This window comes from Dendrobates tinctorius, unplaced genomic scaffold, assembly GCF_039654945.1.
Source record: "Dendrobates tinctorius isolate UK_male_01 unplaced genomic scaffold, ASM3965494v1 ptg000033l, whole genome shotgun sequence".
Taxonomy (NCBI): domain Eukaryota; kingdom Metazoa; phylum Chordata; class Amphibia; order Anura; family Dendrobatidae; genus Dendrobates; species Dendrobates tinctorius.
Window position 1 is genome coordinate 19,578,094 of NW_027361701.1, and position 18,138 is coordinate 19,596,231.

The following is an 18,138-nucleotide window of genomic DNA, read 5'->3' on the forward strand; positions in this document are numbered from 1 at the left end:
GGAAGAAAGACGGATCCCTTTGGCCATGTATTGACTACCGGGGCCTGAACAGTATCACGGTCAAGAATGGGTATCCCCTGCCACTGAGCCCAGAACTCTTTGACCGCTTGAGAGGGGCCCGGATCTTCACCAAATTGGATCTGCGGGGAGCCTATAACTTGATCCGAATCCGCTCTGGGGATGAATGGAAGACGGCCTTCAATACTCGGGACGGCCATTACGAGTATTTGGTTATGCCCTTTGGTCTCTGCAATGCCCCGGCGGTTTTTCAGGAGTTCGTTAATGAGATCTTCCGAGACCAACTCTACTCTTCTGTCATGGTATACTTAGATGACATACTCATCTTTTCCCCCGACTTATCAACTAACAGAAAAAGTGTTCGGCTAGTTCTGCAACGTCTACGGGAGAACAGACTCTACGCCAAACTAAAAAAAAGTGTCTGTTCGAGCAGTCCTCGTTGCCTTTCCTAGGGTATATCATCACGGACTCCGGAATAATGATGGATCCCGAAAAATTGGCTGCCGTGCTCAAGTGGCCACATCCGGTTGGAGTAAAAGCGATCCAGCGGTTCCTGGGTTTTGCGAACTATTACAGACAGTTGTTCCCTTCTTCTCCTCGGTAACCAAGCCCATCTCTGCTCTGACCAGGAAGGGGACCAAACCAAATGCCTGGACTCCAGAGGCTGAAGAGGCCTTTCTTGCTTTGAAGCAGTCCTTTGCTACCGCCCCGATTCTACATCGACCGTTGGTCAATAGGCCCTTCATCCTAGAAGAGGATGCCTCTTCTACTGGTGCGGGAGCGGTGCTTTCTCAGCGGACGACTTCTGGTCAAGTGGTACCGTGTGGATTCTTCTCTAGGTCGTTCTCTCCCGCAGAATGCAAATGTCAGAGACACCGCACTGCACTTGCTCATAGAGCCAGTGCACGTGTCCTGAGTACAGAAGCAGTGCTAAGAGTTACCTGGGGAGCAGGGCAGCAGAGGTGACCATGCGTGCTTCAGGCTAATAGTGTCAGGGTCCAGTCAGCGCTGGAAGGTAAAGAAGCATAGGACCTGCGGACACTGAAACTGAATAGTCTGCACGGGACCTATGGTCATGTGACTGCAAGGGGGCGGGGCTTAGCATCCTGTATTCAGATAGGACAGGACACCATACAACAACTCAGAGTCAGGCAAAACAGTGGTCACAGCAGTACGGGCAAACGAGGCACAGGAGCGACAAACAGACGGGTAGTCAGACAGAGCCAAAGGTCATACACAAGAGGGCGACGTGGTACCAAGGGGACGAGCAGAGAGGAGTCGGGTCACAAGCAGAGAGTCATACACGAGAGGTAGCGCAGTACAAGAGGGTCAGGCAGAACTCGTAACAGGGACAGAACCAAATCAAAACCACACAAGCAAGCAAGATATCAGGCACAAGGCACACGTATACAAGAGGTCACTTAACTCAGCCGAGGGCAGGAGTATAACTGACACCGGACCCAGGTCCAGTGAGCACTAAATAGCCTCCTGCTGCCAGAGAGAGGCAGCACAATTAACCCATAGTCTAACCAGGACGGGTCAAAGCGAAATCCCGTCCTGGATCATGACAGCAATTATGCCATTGGGGACCGGGAATTACTGGCCATTAAGATGGCCCTGGAGGAGTGGCAGTATCTTTTGGAAGGGGCAGTTCATCCATTCATAATCTTCACGGATCACAAGAATTTGGCATATCTTCAGCCCGCGCAAAGGCTCAACTCCAGGCAAGCCAGGTGGTCGCTATATTTCTCCCGGTTTGACTTCAAATTCTAATTTCGACCGGGGGACAGAAACATCAAGGCAGATGCTCTGTCCAGGTCCCTACAATCACCTAAGGTTGAGGAAGGTTCATCTCACATCATTGAGCCTGCCAAAATTGTCACCGTGGCGCCCGTGACGCTTTCTCCCATTCCGCCAGGCAAGACCTTCGTTCCGCAGAATAAGAGGTCTGAGGTCCTGGATTGGGGGCATTCTTCCAAGGTTGCGGGTCACGTCGGGGTCAAGAAAACCCTCAGCCTTCTTTCGCGCTACTACTGGTGGCCATCCCTTCGCCAAGATGTGACTGATTTTATAGCGTCCTGTACGGCTTGTGCTCTGAACAAGGTACCTAGAAGTCTGCCGTCCGGCCTGCTCCACCCTTTGCCTCCTCCTGAAGCCCCTTGGCGACAAATAGGTATGGATTTCATCACTGATCTTCCACGTTCTTCCGGATGTACTACCATCTTAGTAGTGGTCGATCGGTTCTCCAAAATGGCCCATTTCATCCCTCTGCCCGGATTACCCACGGCATCTGAGCTGGTCAAGGTCTTCATACACCAGATCTTTAGGCTTCACGGACTCTCTCAACGAATTGTCTCCGATCGCGGAGTCCAATTTACCTCCCGTTTCTGGAGGGCACTCAGCAAGCTCATGGGTATATCTCTGGACTTCTCTGCTTATCACCCTCAGTCCAATGGGCAAGTTGAGCGAATCAATCAGGTATGAACAGCCTACCTGCGTCACTTCTCGAACACCCATCAAGACAACTGGGTGTCTCTTCTGCCGTGGGCAGAGTTTGCCCACAACAACCACCCCAGTGAGTCCACCACCAAAACGCCGTTCTTCGTGGTTTCCGGCCAGAACCCTGGTGTTCCACTACCTCTCCCTATGCCATCTGGTGTTCCTGCAGCAGATGCCCTCACCACCGAATTTTCTCAAGTCTGGAAGGAGACCAGAGAAGCTCTTGAAAGATCCAGTATCCGGATTAAAAGACATGCAGACAAGAGGCGCAGGGACCTTCCACCTTACCAACCTGGCGACAAAGTTTGGCTGTCAACTAAGTATATCCGTTTGAAGTTGCCTTCTTACAAACTGGGTCCTCGGTACATCGGCCCGTTCCAGGTCTTGGGACGCATTAATAACGTGGCTTATAAATTGAAGTTGCCGGCTTCGCTTCGGGTCCCTAACGCCTTCCATGTCTCGCTCCTTAAACCTGTAGTGCTGAATCGGTACTGCTCAGTTCCCCCTTCTCCTCAGCCAATAGGGGCTGATGATGTCTTTGAGGTGAAAGAGATTCTTGCCGTGAAAAAAGTTCGGGGGCGTACCCTCTACCTCGTTGATTGGAAGGGTTTTGGTCCCGAGGAGAGGTCCTGGGAGCCTAAAGAGAATAATAATGCTCCTCATCTTTTAAAGAGGTTTTTGTCTAGCCTCAAAAAGGGGAGACTTAAAGGGGGGGTACTGTCACATCGGCGGCGGTAGCCGCCGCCGTCCCAGCAACAGCGGGGCCCGCCGCCGCCTTTACTTACCTGCGCTCGCCGCGCCGCTCTGTGCCCGCCTCCTCTTCTCCTCCGTCCAGCATGTGCCGGCTTCCTGCGGGCGCCTTAGGCCGCGGGCGCGCGCTCTACAGATCCTTTAACCCTGCAGCGCCGCCCAGCGGTCTGAGCGCCCAAATCAGCCGACTTCGGCAGGGTGTATCAGGCGTCTCCAACATGGTGGAGATGCCTGATTATCGTGTGGACTTCCGTACGGTATCCTGGCCTGGGTGTTTAGGGGTTTTTCCCCTTCTCACTACTTACACTCCTCTGCCCAGTCCTGTACTCCGTGCCTTCCTCCTGTACTCCGTGCCTCCGTCCTGTGCTCCAGTGCCCAGTCCTACACTCCCCTGCCCAGTCCTGTACTCCGTGTCTCCCTCCTGTACTCCGTGCCTCCGTCATGTACTCTGTGCCTCCGTCCTGTGCTCCAGTGCCCAGTCCTACACTCCACTGCCCAGTCCTGTGCTTCGTGTCTCCGTCCCGCACTCCGTGTCTCCATCCTGTACTCCAGTGCCCAGTCCTATACTCCAGTTCTCAGTCCGGCACCCTCCACTCAGTCCTTCGAGCCGCCCCTCTTGGTTCTAGCAGTCGCGGTATCTGTCTTCTGAGGGTCTGCCCCTAACGGCCCCTGTATAGGGGTCGGCACCACCTGGCGCGCTCACCCTTGGGAGCTCCAGTGCCGCGATCCAGAGGGTCCACTCTCGGACGTAACCTATTTTGTTATCACAGCATACGTCACAGAGACACGTACAAGCCACAGTGTCTTGCACTCACTGTGCAGAAAAGGATTTCCAGTTTGTCAAGGAGCGCTTCCGGCTGATTCATTAATTACTCAGAATATTTCAAGGAATATCCAGAAAAAGAAGGGGGGTGCAGATCTAAGTGCAGAGTTTTAATTATGTCAGATAGAAATAAAAAATTCTCACCTTTTTGGTGTCTTGTTGCTCAGCGTATAACCCTGTGTTTGGGTACTGGAGTAATCGTCTGGATCTGCTGGCCTGCAGCTCAAAACAGGTGGAACGAACTACCTTGTAGGAGATTCGTCAGAGAATGCAGAAAAGGATTTCCAGTTTGTCAAGGAGCGCTTCTGGCTGATTCATTAATTACTCCGAATATTTCAAGGAATATCCAGTTTATTTTCAGACATAAAAACACAACGCGTTTCGTCTATACATAAAATTAGCCTTCAGCAGGTAAACCAGAAGCGCTCCTTGACAAACTGGAAATCCTTTTCTTGCACTCACTGTGAAATTTGGTGGAGGATTGGTGATGATCTGGGGATGCTTCAGCAAGGCTGGAATTGGGCAGGTTAATATTTGCAAAGGACGTATGAATCAAGCAGCATACAAGGTTATCCTGGGAAAACAGTTGATTCCTTCTGCTCAGGAAATGTTCCCCAACTCTGAGGACTGTTTTTTCCATCAGGACAATGTGCCGTGCCACACAGCTAGGTCAATCAATATGTGGATGAAGGACCACCACATATCCCTGTCATGGCCAGTCCAATCTTCAGACCTGAACCCCATTGAAAACCTCTGGAATGTAATCAAGAGGAAAAATGATAGTCTCAAGCCATCAAACAAAGAAGAACTGCATAACCCTTTAAGACCAAGCCACTTTGTAGGTTAATGACCAGGCCTTAATTTTGAAATTGGACCACTGTCACTTTATGTGGTTATAACTCTGGAACGCTTCAACGGATCCCGCTGATTCTGAGATTTGTTTTTTCATGACATATTGTACTTCATGTTAGTGGTTAGTGGTTAGTGGTAAAATTTCTTAGATAAAGACAAAAATGTCCAGGAAGGATGGGAAATCTTGAAAAATGAAATTCTCAATGCACAGTTGTTAACAATTCCGAAAAGAGGGAAGAATAGGAAGCATTTAAGGAAACCAGGATGGATGAACACAGAACTTAAGCACATGCTAAAAAGGAAGAAAAAAATGTTTATAAAATGGAAAGAGGGAGGCATATCTAAAGAAGAATATAATGCTGTCTGCAGAACCTGCAGGGCACAAATCAGATTATCTAAAGCTGAAAATGAACTGAGACTTGCAAGAGATGTCAAAAGCAATAATAAAGGATTTTGGGGATATGTCAAAAGTAAAAGAAAAGTCAAAGATGCTATAGTATTTTTACAGGATGAAAATGATGAAATGGTAAGACAGGATGTTGAGAAGGCTGAACTTTTAAATTCCTATTTTGCATCTGTTTTCTCTCAGAAAGGAAATGCAACATCAACTGTTATTCACTGTCCTATTAAGGGAATAGAAGAATCCAGGATATCTATAAACAGAAAGATAGTGAGGAAACACTTAGCTAACCTAAATGAATTCAAGTCTCCAGGTCCAGATGAATTACACCCCAGAGTACTGAAGGAGATAGCAGAAGAAATTTTTGAACCCCTCTCCATAATCTTTGAAAATTCTTGGAGAACAGGAGAAGTGCCAGAAGACTGGAGAAGAGCAAATGTTGTTCCTATCTTCAAAAAGGGGAAGAAGGTGGACCCAGGCAACTATAGGCCGGTGAGTCTGACTTCTATACCAGGAAAGATCTTTGAACAAATTATTAAACAACATGTATGTCAATACCTGGATAAGAATGAAGTGATTAAACAGAGTCAGCATGGGTTTGTAACTGATAAGTCATGTCAGACTAACTTAATTTCCTTCTATGACGGTATCACTGATTGGGTGGATCAAGGAAATGCTGTAGATATAGTATATCTTGACTTCAGCAAAGCATTTGACAAAGTCTCTCATACAATCCTTATTGAAAAAATGACTAAGTATGGAATGGACAAGGCAACTGTTAGGTGGATTCATAACTGGCTTAGTGATCGGACCCAAAGAGTGGTCGTAAATGGCTGCACATCCACTTGGAAGAATGTCTCAAGTGGGGTACCACAGGGCTCTGTCCTGGGCCCTGTATTGTTCAACATCTTTATCAACGATTTAGATGAAGGAATTGAGGGTAAACTGATTAAATTTGCTGATGACACAAAGCTAGGAGGGATAGCTAATACTAGAGAGGAGAGAGAGATGATTCAAAAAGATTTAAATAAACTGGAGAAGTGGGCAGCAACTAACAGAATGGTTTTTAACAGGGAGAAATGCAAAGTACTACATCTGGGCAATAAAAATGAAAAAAGTATATATAGAATGGGAGGAATAGGGCTAAGTGACAGCACATGTGAAAAAGACTTGGGTATACTAATAGATCACAGACTGAATATGAGTCAACAGTGTGATGCAGCAGCAAAAAAGGCAAATGCAATTCTAGGATGTATTAACAGAAGCATACAGTCTAGATCACGTGAAGTCATTATTTCCCTCTACTCCTCTTTGGTCAGACCTCATCTGGAATATTGTGTCCAGTTTTGGGCACCACATTTTAAAAAAGACATCAACAAACTGGAGCAAGTTCAGAAAAGAGCGACCAGAATGGTGACCGGTCTGCAAACCCTGTCTTATGAGGAAAGGTTGCAGGATTAGGGAATGTTTAGTTTGCAAAAGAGAAGACTGAGAGGAGACTTAATAGCTGTCTACAAATATCTAAAGGGCTGTCACATTGTAGAAGGATCAACTTTATTCTCATTTGCACAAGGAAAGACTAGAAGCAATGGGATGAAACTGAATGGGAAGAGACACAGATTAGATATTAGAAAAAACTTTTTGACAGTTAGAGTGATCAATGAGTGGAACAGGCTGCCATGAGAAGTGGTGAGTTCTCCTTCAATGGAAGTCTTCAAACAGAGGCTGGACAGACATCTGACTGGGATGATTTAGCGAATCCTGCTTTGAGCAGGGGGTTGGACCAGATGGCCCAGGAGGTCCCTTCCAACTCTACGATTCTATGATTCTATGATTCTATGACTTGCGTTTATTTATGAAAATAACGGAAATTTGTCAAAAATTTAGCAATTTCCAAACTTTTAATTTTTGTCACACAAAATAGTTAATAAATAACATTTCTCACATGCCAACTTTACATCAGCACAATTTTGGAAACATAATTTTTTTTGTTAGGAAGTTATAAGGGTTAAAAGTTGACCAGCGATCTCTCATTTTTCCAACAAAATTTACAAAACCATTTTATTTTAGGGACCACCTCACCTTGAGTTTGGGGGTTAATATAACAGAAAATACCCAAAAGTGACACCATTCTAAAAACTGCATCCCTCAATGTGTTCAAAACCACATTCAAAAAGTTTATTAACCCTTTAGGTACTTCACAAGAATTGAAGCAATGTGGAAGGAAAAAATCAACATTGAACTTGTTTTCACAAAATTTTTCTTCTGACACAATTTTTTTTTATTTTGTCAAGAGTATCAGGAGAAAATGAACCACAATATTTGTTGTGCAATTTCTCCTGAGTACACCGATACCCCATGTGTGGAGGAAGACCTATCTTTAGGTACACGGCAGTGCTCAGAAGGGAAGGAGCATCATTTGAGATTCTGAATGTCATATTGGCTGGAATCGAGAGCGGACGCCATGTCGCGTTTGGAGAGCCCCTGATGTGCCTAAACAGTGGAAACCCTCCACAAGTAACCATATTTTGGAAACTAGACCCCCAAGGAGCTTATCTAGATGTGTGGTGAGCACTTTGGACCCCCAAGTGCTTTGCAGAAGTTTATAATGTAGAGCCGTGAAAATAAAAAAAAACATTTTTTTCCACAAAAATGATCATTTTGCCCCCAAATTTTTTACTTTTACTAGGTTAACAGGAGAAATAGGACCCCAAAAGTTGTTGTGCAATTTCTCCTGAGTACGCTGATACCCCATATGTGGGGTGGAACCAGTGTTTCGGCGCATGGCAGAGCTTGGAAGGGAAGGAGCGCCGTTTTGGAATGCAGACTTTGATGGAATGGTCTACGGGCGTCATGTTGCGTTTGCAGTACCCCTGATGTGCCTAAACAGTAGAAACCCCCCCAAGTGACCCCATTTTGGAAAATAGACCCCCCCAAGGAGCTCATCTAGATGTGTGGTGAGCACTTTGAACCCCCAAGTGCTTCACATAAGTTTATAACGTAGAGCCATGAAAATAAAAAAATCATAATTTTTTCCACCCAAATGATCTTTTTGCCCCCAAATTTTTATTTTCCCAAGGGTAACAGGAGAAATTAGACCACCAAAGTGCAATTTGTCCTGAGTACGCTGATACCCCATATGTGGGGGTAAACCACTGCGATTGCCTTACTTCGATCCTTGGAAGGCAGAATGAACGAATCCACAAAAGGTGAAGAATTGGTCTTATTTTTTACACCGTTCCTCGTGCGGTATTAGTGATTAGGCGACTTTATTCTTCGGGTCGGTAAGTTACAACGATATCAGATTTATATCCTTTATTTTATGTTTAGCTTCTGTCACACACTAAAAGACGCTTTTTTTTTGTACGAATTTTTTGTAAGAAATTTTTGCATTGCCGTATTTTGAAAGCTATAATCTTTCCATATTTCAGCCGACAGAGTCATTTGTGCACTTGTTTTTTGCGGGATGAGCTGACGTTTTTATTGGTACCATTTTCGGGCACAACTTTTTTTGGTCGCTTTCTATTCTGATTTTTGTGGAGGCACAGTGAACAAAAACCAGCAATTCAGGAATTTTTTTTTTCTCCGTTCTACATGTGGTAAAATTGGTAAGGCAGCTTTATTCTTGGAGTCACTATGATTACAACATTACCTCATTTATATCTTTTTTTATGTTTTGGTGTTTTTTGCACAATAAAAGCTTTTATAGAAAAAATAATAATTTTTGCATCACTTTATTCTGAGAGCTATAACTTTTTTATTTTTCCGCTGATGGAGCTGTATGGTGGCTCGTCTTATGCGGGACAAGATGGCGCTTTCAGTGATACTATATTTATTACTATTCATTTTTTAATCTTTTTTTCCACTTTTTCCAAGCGGTATGATGATACTGCTTGGAAAAGTATAATTTGCTACTTTTTTGTGTTTTGTTTTTTCACGGCGTTCACTGAGGAGGTTAACTAGGGTGACACTTTTATAGATGGGAATTTTATGGATGCGGCGATACCAAATGTGTATTTTTTTTATTTTATTTTTTACATGAAAAATGTGTATTTTTAGGGGAATTTTTCTATTTTTAGAATTTTTGAAAAAAATGTTTACATATTTTTTTAAAAAATGTTTTGTTTTTTTACCTTCTCCCTTTATGGGACTTTCACTTTTTCACTTTGATTGCAGGTATAATACATTGCAATTCTCTAGCTTTGCAATGTATTATAGCTATGCAGAAAGCTTCTGAGACCATGTGAACATGGTGAACATTTCACCCGGCCATGACCGGCTATACACGTCAATGGACGTTAAGGGGTTAAATTCAGTGACAGCAAGAACTCCCGTGACCTCTAGATGGCGGAGTGATACACTGCTGGAGGATTACCTCCGGTCATTGTATCACCAGAACCCTGTAGAATGGCCACATCTGCCAATGTGGGAAATCGTCGTGGGACATTAGTTATTAAATGGATTACATTGGAACAGGGAGTATACTGTTCGTTTATTTTATTTTTTTGCAGGCGATCGAGGGTGTAGGGGATTAGCTGTTTGGTGAGTATGTGTCCTGTATGTGTATATGTGTTTTTTTTTACTATTCAACACAGTAGCCGCACACACACAGCCGCGCACACACCCGCAGACGCGCGCACAGACACAGATACACACAGACATCCACAGACACACGGACATCTCTGCCCACACAGTCCCTGCCCACACACTCTTCCTCCTCCCTATCTGCAGCGTTTTTCGCACGCACATGCTCAGCAAAACCGCAACTGCACCTGCGGTTTTGCTATTGATTTGACTGACTCAATGGAAGTTAATGGGTGCAGAAACGCTGCAGATCTGCAAACAGAATTGACATGCTGCGGAAAATAAAACACTGCCCATCTGCAGGGAGTTTTCCGCAGCATGTGCACACCAGTTCTGGATTTCCCATTGGTTGTGCACTACACTGCGGATTTGATGCAATTCCGCGCGTCCAAAAACGCTTCGGATCCACATCAAAATCCGCAACGTGTGCACATAGCCTTAAACTGCTTTACTGGAGCAGTGGCTACAGGGAGAAAATGTATTTGTATCCTACCTCTAGCCACTGTGTTATGAATGAGTCACCGGAGGAGAAAACAAAAATACAAGCTAAGTCCAGAAAACCGGAGAGGTTGGTAGCTATCGGATTGCAGACCCCTGATCCTATACACCTCAACTAACAGTAGCCGTGGGGGGTTCCTACGGTGCCCTAGACCCCTCGTCACAGCCAGAGAACTACATAAGCCTAAAGAAGGAAAGGGGAAATCTAAACTGCCCCAGAGCAGACCCCAAAGCAATAGACAGCCCCCAACATCTATTGTCGGTGAAAAACAGATACAAACACAGACAGAAAGACAGGCTGAGCAAACGATGGGGCCCAACTAACTAGACAGGACAGGAAAGATGCTGGCTGCAATCCGCAAAAAACCCTACCAAAAATGTCCCAACCGTCTGATAGGGGAAAAGGCCCTGAAGTCGCTAGACTTCAAAATCACTATATCAGCACTCAGGTATATTCTGAAAACAGAGCAAAGAGATCAACTGATCAGAGACAAAAATGGAATTCAGCCAGTCCCAACCAGGACTGGCTGAATACAAACACTAAGGAAACCAGACAAAATCTCATGGAATAATAGCAGGGCAAAAACTTAGCTTTTAGTAGACAGGAACTAAGCTGGATACAAGAGCTCAGAGCAGAAAGGATCACCAGCAGCCCTGCAGGGCGTCGGCCTTATATCCAGTCAGAAATTCCAGATGTCCAATCACACTCCGCCTGTTCAGATTACTCCGCCTGTTCAGATGACAGGTTCTTCCCATCCCAATCAATTTCACTACCTCTCTTCACCAGCAGAGGGAGTTCATCAGACATCAAAGGTGAAGGGGAGAATGAACTCACAACACACTGACATTCAGTCTTAGAGGTGGTGCAGAGCAGGCTGTCGATCAGTGTTGCAGAGTGATTACAGCACACTCTTTGTACAGATGAGTGCTCCCTGCACCACCCATATGACTTGAACCGAGTGGCCACAAGTAGTATATAAAGTAATTTTCTCCCTGTCACTGTTAATCCTATATTTTCAGGTAAATAGCATTTTTGGACAAGACAGGTTCCCTTTAAGGATTATATACTCCAAATGTGTTAATGCAACTTTAATATTTTCCTCTATTTCAGTGTTCTTCTAGTGGCGACTGGATTGGCTTTAGCCAATAAAGTAAAGTTTTCTGGAGAAGAGTATGCGGAGGGCTATGAAACCGTTTCAATAGACCCTTCTAATTTCACAGGACAAAGTGTTCTCATTTTGGGTCGTGGAAATTCTGCATTTGAAACTGCTGAAAATATCCTAAGCTCGACTAATTTTATCCATATGATTGGACGTACCAGAGTCCGACTATCTTGGTCCACACACTATGTTGGGGATTTGAGGCAAGTATATGAAGGATTGTACACCAAAATCCATAACTGTGAGGCCACATTGTCTCTTAAAGGGCTCACGCTCATCAGCGTAAATAAAATCAGTCCGATGCTGTTACTGAAAATCAGGACGAGTGTCATATGAGTGTCATGCGAGTGTCATGCAAGTACAGTGAGATATATCATCATTCTGAGCTTGTGTAGCTTACTGTTCATGTATTTAGGTAAGCAAGACCCGCTAGGGGTGCAAGAATCCAATCAATCAGTAGGGATAAGCAGGATCAGATAGAGGATTTTTCTGCTGTGACTAAGACAATAACCATACTGTTGTCAGAAAAATATAGATCTATAGAGTATATTCGCGCTGGTAAAGCCTTTCTTTTTGGGAGTAAGAAATGTTTTATATAAGTGCAGAATGTATTGAAAGATATGGCCACCAATGATGGTGTGTTATAATAGTAAGCAGATATATATACAGTGTATATATATATATATACAGGGTTGGCCAAAATAATGAAAACACCTGGAAACATCAACAAAAGTTGGTTTAATATGGTGTAGGTCCACCTTTTGCGGCGAGTACAGCCTCAATTCTCTCAGGTATGGATTCATACAAGATATGAATTGTTTCCAAAGGAATTTTAACCCATTCTTCTGTTAAAACACCCTCCAGTTCTTTGAGCGACGATGGCGGCAGAAATCGACATCTAACTTGAATCTCTAAAATCGACCATAAATGCTCAATAATGTTGAGGTCTGGGGATTGTCGGGGCCAGACGAGATGCTCAACTTCATTAGAATGTTCCTGATGTTCCTGCTTTAACGATTCTAGCTGTATGAATTGGTGCATTATCATCCTGAAAGATGGCGTTCCCCTCCGGGAACAGTGCTTGAACCATAGGATTCACTTGGTCGCCCAAAATAATCTCGGCTGTTAATTCTTCCATGAAGGGATATCATTGGCCCGGTGGATCTCCACGAAGTAGCACCCTAGATCATCACAGAACCTCCGCCATGTTTTACGGTTGGGACAAGGCAGTCTGGATGGAATGCTTCTTTCGGCTATCTCCAAACGTACACTCGGCCGGAGGTCGGAAATAGGGTAAACGATGATTCGTCTGAGAATATCACATGTTTCCACTGTTCGAGGGACCAATTCTGGAGGTTTCTACACCACTCTAAACGCTTGGAAACATTTGTCATTGAGAGCAGCGGTTTTCTAATTGCAGCTCTTCTGTGGAATCCAGATTTGTGCAGCTCCCGACGAGCAGTTTTCGTGGAAACTGGGTTCTGTAGGTGTTCATTGAGCTCAGCAGTGATTTTCGGAGCCGTGGTCTTGCGATTCGCTCTCACAATTCGCTTTAGAGTCTGACGGTCTCTCTCAGTCAACTTCGACTTTCGGCCGGACCTGTGCTTTGCTGTGGACGTTTTTCCTTTTCTTTCAAACGCAGTCATTACTTTGGAGACAGTACCTCTTGACACTCCAAGCATTAGGGCACTTTCTGTTACACTAGCGCCTGCCATACGAGCACCAACAATTTGGCCTCCTTGAAAATCCGAGAGGTCTGCCATTGGTATCAGGTTCTCATCAATGTTCTTACAATTCTGCAAAACAAACAGTTAATTTACATACACATATCACATAACACAAATAATCAACTACAAAACATTATCATATGTCACGGTTTGTATGTTTATAACATGTTCGAAGATTATGATGCCAAAACGTTAGGTGTTTCCATTATTTTGTCCAACCCCTGTACAAACAGTGTTAATCATAAGACCACAATTGTACATATGAGTAAATTATAGCAGAGACGCCCTGCTGTTAGATCTCTAAATGTTAGTAACAATGAGACATTAAGTCTGTTACCGTCCAAAGGTGGATGCACTGTCCCGGTGCTGAATGTCCTGATTGTAGCTTGAATGCTTTTATGGAGAAGATGTTGTGCCGTTACGAGGCTGTTGGGTAGGTAGACCATTCAGTGTGGAGGAGCTGTCCCGGCCGGTGACAGCTGCTCTGTGCGACTCCTCCAACAGTAGATGAAGATCCAGTCACTCTGTTCAGGTGCTGCGTGCTGGCTGCATGTAGCTGGTGAAGGACCTGTGTGACGCGATGGGTCACGTGATGTCTGCGTGACTGACACTGGAACGAGTCGCAGAGAGGTCTAATTTCCAACGCCTTTCGGAAACTCCAGTTTCCTTCCTCAGGGATGGTCCTTCTGGTAAGACCAGGTGTTAATGGTGGTTATCCTTCCGCCCCAATGCACGTTTCATATTGTAACTTCCTCAGGAGGCGATCTTACAATTAGAAGTTTTTGATTGGCAAAAATATGCAGGAGGGACAAATTGGAAATAAAGACAGACAGGTAAAACTACATTCCCTGTCATGCCCAATACAATATGTAAAAAGAAAAATGTTTAGCTCACCCCATTATGTCCTAGTTCCTTGGCTGGTCATCGGCGCATGGATCCGCCCTGGTCCCAGCAGTGAGGAAATCCAAAGTACAAAAAGAGTTGTCTCCAGCGACCACAATAGATATGGTTCTTAAAATTTGACGTTTATTTAGCCATCATGTTAAAAAGCACAGACGTGCAGAAGTGAGCAATCCCAGTGCAGGGAAAGAATCCTATGCGTTTCAACCTACACGGTCTTAATCATGGATTACATCTTAGAGTAACAGACTGACATATATGCATACCAGGAAGTCAAAGGGAGTGGTAAGACAAGTTAATTAGTTTAAATTAATTAGTCACAGCCCTGACTACATTCTCCTTGGACATCTGGGAATAAGTAATATACCGTATTTTTCGGATTATAAAAAGCTTCGGATAATAAGACGCACCACAAATTTTGAGGAAAAAAATAGGATTTTTTTTAATAAAATGGTGGTGCATCTTATAATCCATGCGTCTTATTGGGAATGGTGGCTGTGGTGAAGCGGGGTCCCAGGGTCGGTGCTGGAGGAGGCAGAAGTGGGGTGATGCTGCAGGCCGCAGGCTGGGATGAGGGGTGTTCCAATGTGTGGTGCACCGCTGCGGCTTCCCAGTAACAAACACTATTACTTAACAGTTTTTTTCCAACACCTGCCTAAAACTTATTTACAGTGATACATGTGCCCAGAGGCTGCCCCCTGTTGTCAGCTGCAGTCTGTGAAGGAATCCAGGCAACTATTACTCCAAAGAGTCACCACAGTTCTCACTGAAATTGGTAACCTGTCCATGTCGAATAGTAAAAAAAAACACCTACTGGGTCTTCCAAATAGAAAAATGCACTTTGTTCTAGGTACATGCTGTGGCATTAGCTGCGGGTGTCTCCGGTGCCACGGGGGTGTCTGGCGGTGCCACGGAGGTTTCCGGCGCTGCGGGGGGAGATGAGATTTCAATGCTGAGATCTCGGTGCCGAGATCTCCATCTGCGCCTGTGCCGCCCCTGGCGGCCATTTTCCCAGACTTCACCACACAGGAAACCCATGGAACTGCCGGGACTCCACCGCCCATCATCCCCGCAGCACAAGACACCCCCGTGGCGGGCGCCGGCAGCAGCATCAGACCCCCCCCACATCCAGCCTGCGGTCTGCAGCAACGCTACTGGGTAAGGTATATCCGCATTATAAGACGCACCCCCATTTTCCCCAAAAATTTTTATAATAATTTCATAGAATCGTAGAGTTGGAAGGGACCTCCTGGGCCATCTGGTCCAACCCCCTGCTCAAAGCAGGATTCGCTAAATCATCCCAGTCAGATGTCTGTCCAGCCTCTGTTTGAAGACTTCCATTGAAGGAGAACTCACCACTTCTCGTGGCAGCCTGTTCCACTCATTGATCACTCTAACTGTCAAAAAGTTTTTTCTAATGTCTAATCTGTGTCTCCTCCCATTCAGTTTCATCCCATTGCTTCTAGTCATCCAGAGCCACCGGACTACAACCCCTAATATCCCACATCATCCCGTCAGCCAGAGCCACCAGACTACTACCCCTAATATCCCACATCATCCCATCAGCCAGAGCCACCGAACTACTACCTCTAATATCCCACATCGTCCCGTCAGCAAGAGCCACCGGACTACTTCCCCTAATATTCCACATCATCCCGTCAGAGCCACCAGACTACTATCCCTAATATCCCACATCATCCCGTCAGCCAGGGCCACCAGACAACTACCACTAATATCCCACATCTACCCGTCAGCAAGAGCCACCAGACTACTCCCCCTAATATCCCACATCATCCCATCAGCCAAAGCTACCGGACTACTACCACTAATAGCCCACGTCATTCCGTCAGCCAGAGCCACCGGACTACTACCCCTAATATCCCACATCATCCCATCAGCCAGAGTCACCGGACTACTACCCCTAATATCCCACATCATCCTGTGAGCCTGGGTTCAGAACCAGAGCGCTGAGTGGAACGGTCCTAACTTCCATACCGGGGATCCCTTTAAGAGAGGCCTGGGGTCAGAACCAGAGCGCTGAGTGGATTTGTCCTGACTTCCATACCAATGATCCCTTTAATAGAAGCTTGGGGTGAGAATCAGAGCGCTGAGGGATTTACCTTAACTTCCATACCGGAGATCCCTTTAAGAAAGGCCTAGGGTCAGTACCAAAGCGCAGAGTGGATTTGCCCTAACTTCCATACCAATGATCCCTTTAAGAGACCCAGGGGTCAGAACCTCAGAGCTGAGTGGAACAATCCTAACTTCCATACCAGGGATCCCTTTAAGAGAGGCCTGTGGTCAGAACCAAAGTGCTGGATGGATTTGCCCTGACTTCCATACCGGAGGTCTCTTTAATAAAGGTCTGGGGTCAGTACCAAAGTGCAGAGTGGATTTGACCTAACTTTTATGCCAATGATCCCTTTAAGAGACCCTGGGGTCAGAACCACAGAGCTGAGTGGAACGGTCCTAACTTCAATACCAGGGATCCCTTTAAGAGAGGCCTGGGGTCAAAACCAAAGCGCTGGATGGATTTGCTCTGACTTCCATACCAATGATCCCTTTAAGAGGGAAGATGTGCCTATGGGATGGAGGATTTGTGATGGGGATATGGGCAGGGAGGGGGGGGATTCATTTCTGTCATGTGCTCTCTGCTCCTTTCAGGGGGGCAGACAATGACTGGGAGCTTATGTTCCCAAAGATGCTAGATTTCTCCCACCATGTCAGTGTCTGCTGAGGTGTTGTCAAGTGGGAAAACTTGCTCATAGCAACCAATCACAGCTCAGCTAATTTTAACCAGCTCTGGTAAAATGAGAGATGCTTAGTGATTGGTTGCAAGGAAAACTGTTGCTCATAGCAACCAATCACAGCTAAGCTTCTTTTGAACAGCTCTGGTAAAATGAAAGATGCTTCGTGATTGGTGGGTGATACACACACACACACACACACACACACACACACACACACACACACATACATACATTCACTTTTATATATAGAGATGCTCTTTGAATAGTCTCTTTCTATACAAGTCTGTTAGAGGTATAGTGTTTATACTATGTGACCAGCAATACTCAGTGTAACGTTTCCTGCTTATCTGGACTTATATGTTTTAATGATGTATTGTTTTTATATGTCCGGTATTTTACTTCCTCCCAGATGTCCAAGGCAAATGTAATCAGGGCTCTGATTAGTTAATTTGAACTAATTAACTTGTCTTGCCACTCCCTTTGACTAACTGTTATGCATATATGTCTGTAAGGCCGGATCACACATGCAAGAAACTCAGACAAGTCTCGAATCTTAATAACTGACACTGCGGCTGGCACTTGGGAGCAGAGCGTGCGGCTGCATGTATTTCTATGCAGCCGCACACTCCGCTTCGGAGTGCCGGCAGCAGTGCCATAGGCAGGGATGGCTTCACTCTTTTTATTTTGATATTGGTTGTGGCTGACCACCACTGTTGCCGTGCGCACTGGATTATGCATGCCATTCTTTCTGTATTCATTGTGATTGATCTAGGCTGCTGTACACATATACAGCAGCTCTGCCCTGCCCCAGGCTCTGTTTGATTGTGCACCTGTGTCTGGGCCTGTTTCACCCTTCATCTGTGGTTGCTAGTAAGGCAGTTTGGAGGTTGGACTTGAAATGTCTATGTCCGGACCTGGTCAACCTTTATCTGCGCTCGCCCTTTCTGGCGCCATCGGAGTGATTCAGAAATGCTTCAGGTACAGTTTACATTTAATGTGGTCTTGCTTTTAATACATTTAGGAGGCCGTAATGGCACAGCGAATATAAAAAAACATAGAGTAGGACTGCCCTATGTGAGAATGCCTTGGCGTGGCGAGGTGGCTCAAAGAATTGATCAATGGTTTGCTAAATGTCTCATTTTGTCATTTTGAAATACAGTTAGAAATCAATATGTGC

At 45.3% G+C, this 18,138-nt stretch overlaps 1 protein-coding gene across 15 annotated transcripts in view; it reads left to right on the plus strand.

The window, feature by feature from the left end:
- Positions 1 to 18,138, plus strand: part of FOXRED2 (FAD dependent oxidoreductase domain containing 2) — a 1,046,175-nt gene that overhangs the window by 226,724 nt on the left and 801,313 nt on the right. For 14 of the 15 annotated variants that reach the window (XR_012231658.1, XM_073573008.1, XM_073573006.1 and 11 more), the window contains one exon: positions 11,536 to 11,787. The exons of the other annotated variant lie outside the window; for it this stretch is intronic. Coding sequence is in view for 13 of the 14 variants with exons in the window: in XM_073573008.1 (XP_073429109.1) it covers positions 11,536 to 11,787 (252 nt within the window). In the remaining variant the exon portion in view is untranslated. The remainder of the gene's footprint in view (positions 1 to 11,535; positions 11,788 to 18,138) is intronic. 15 annotated transcript variants of the gene reach the window in all.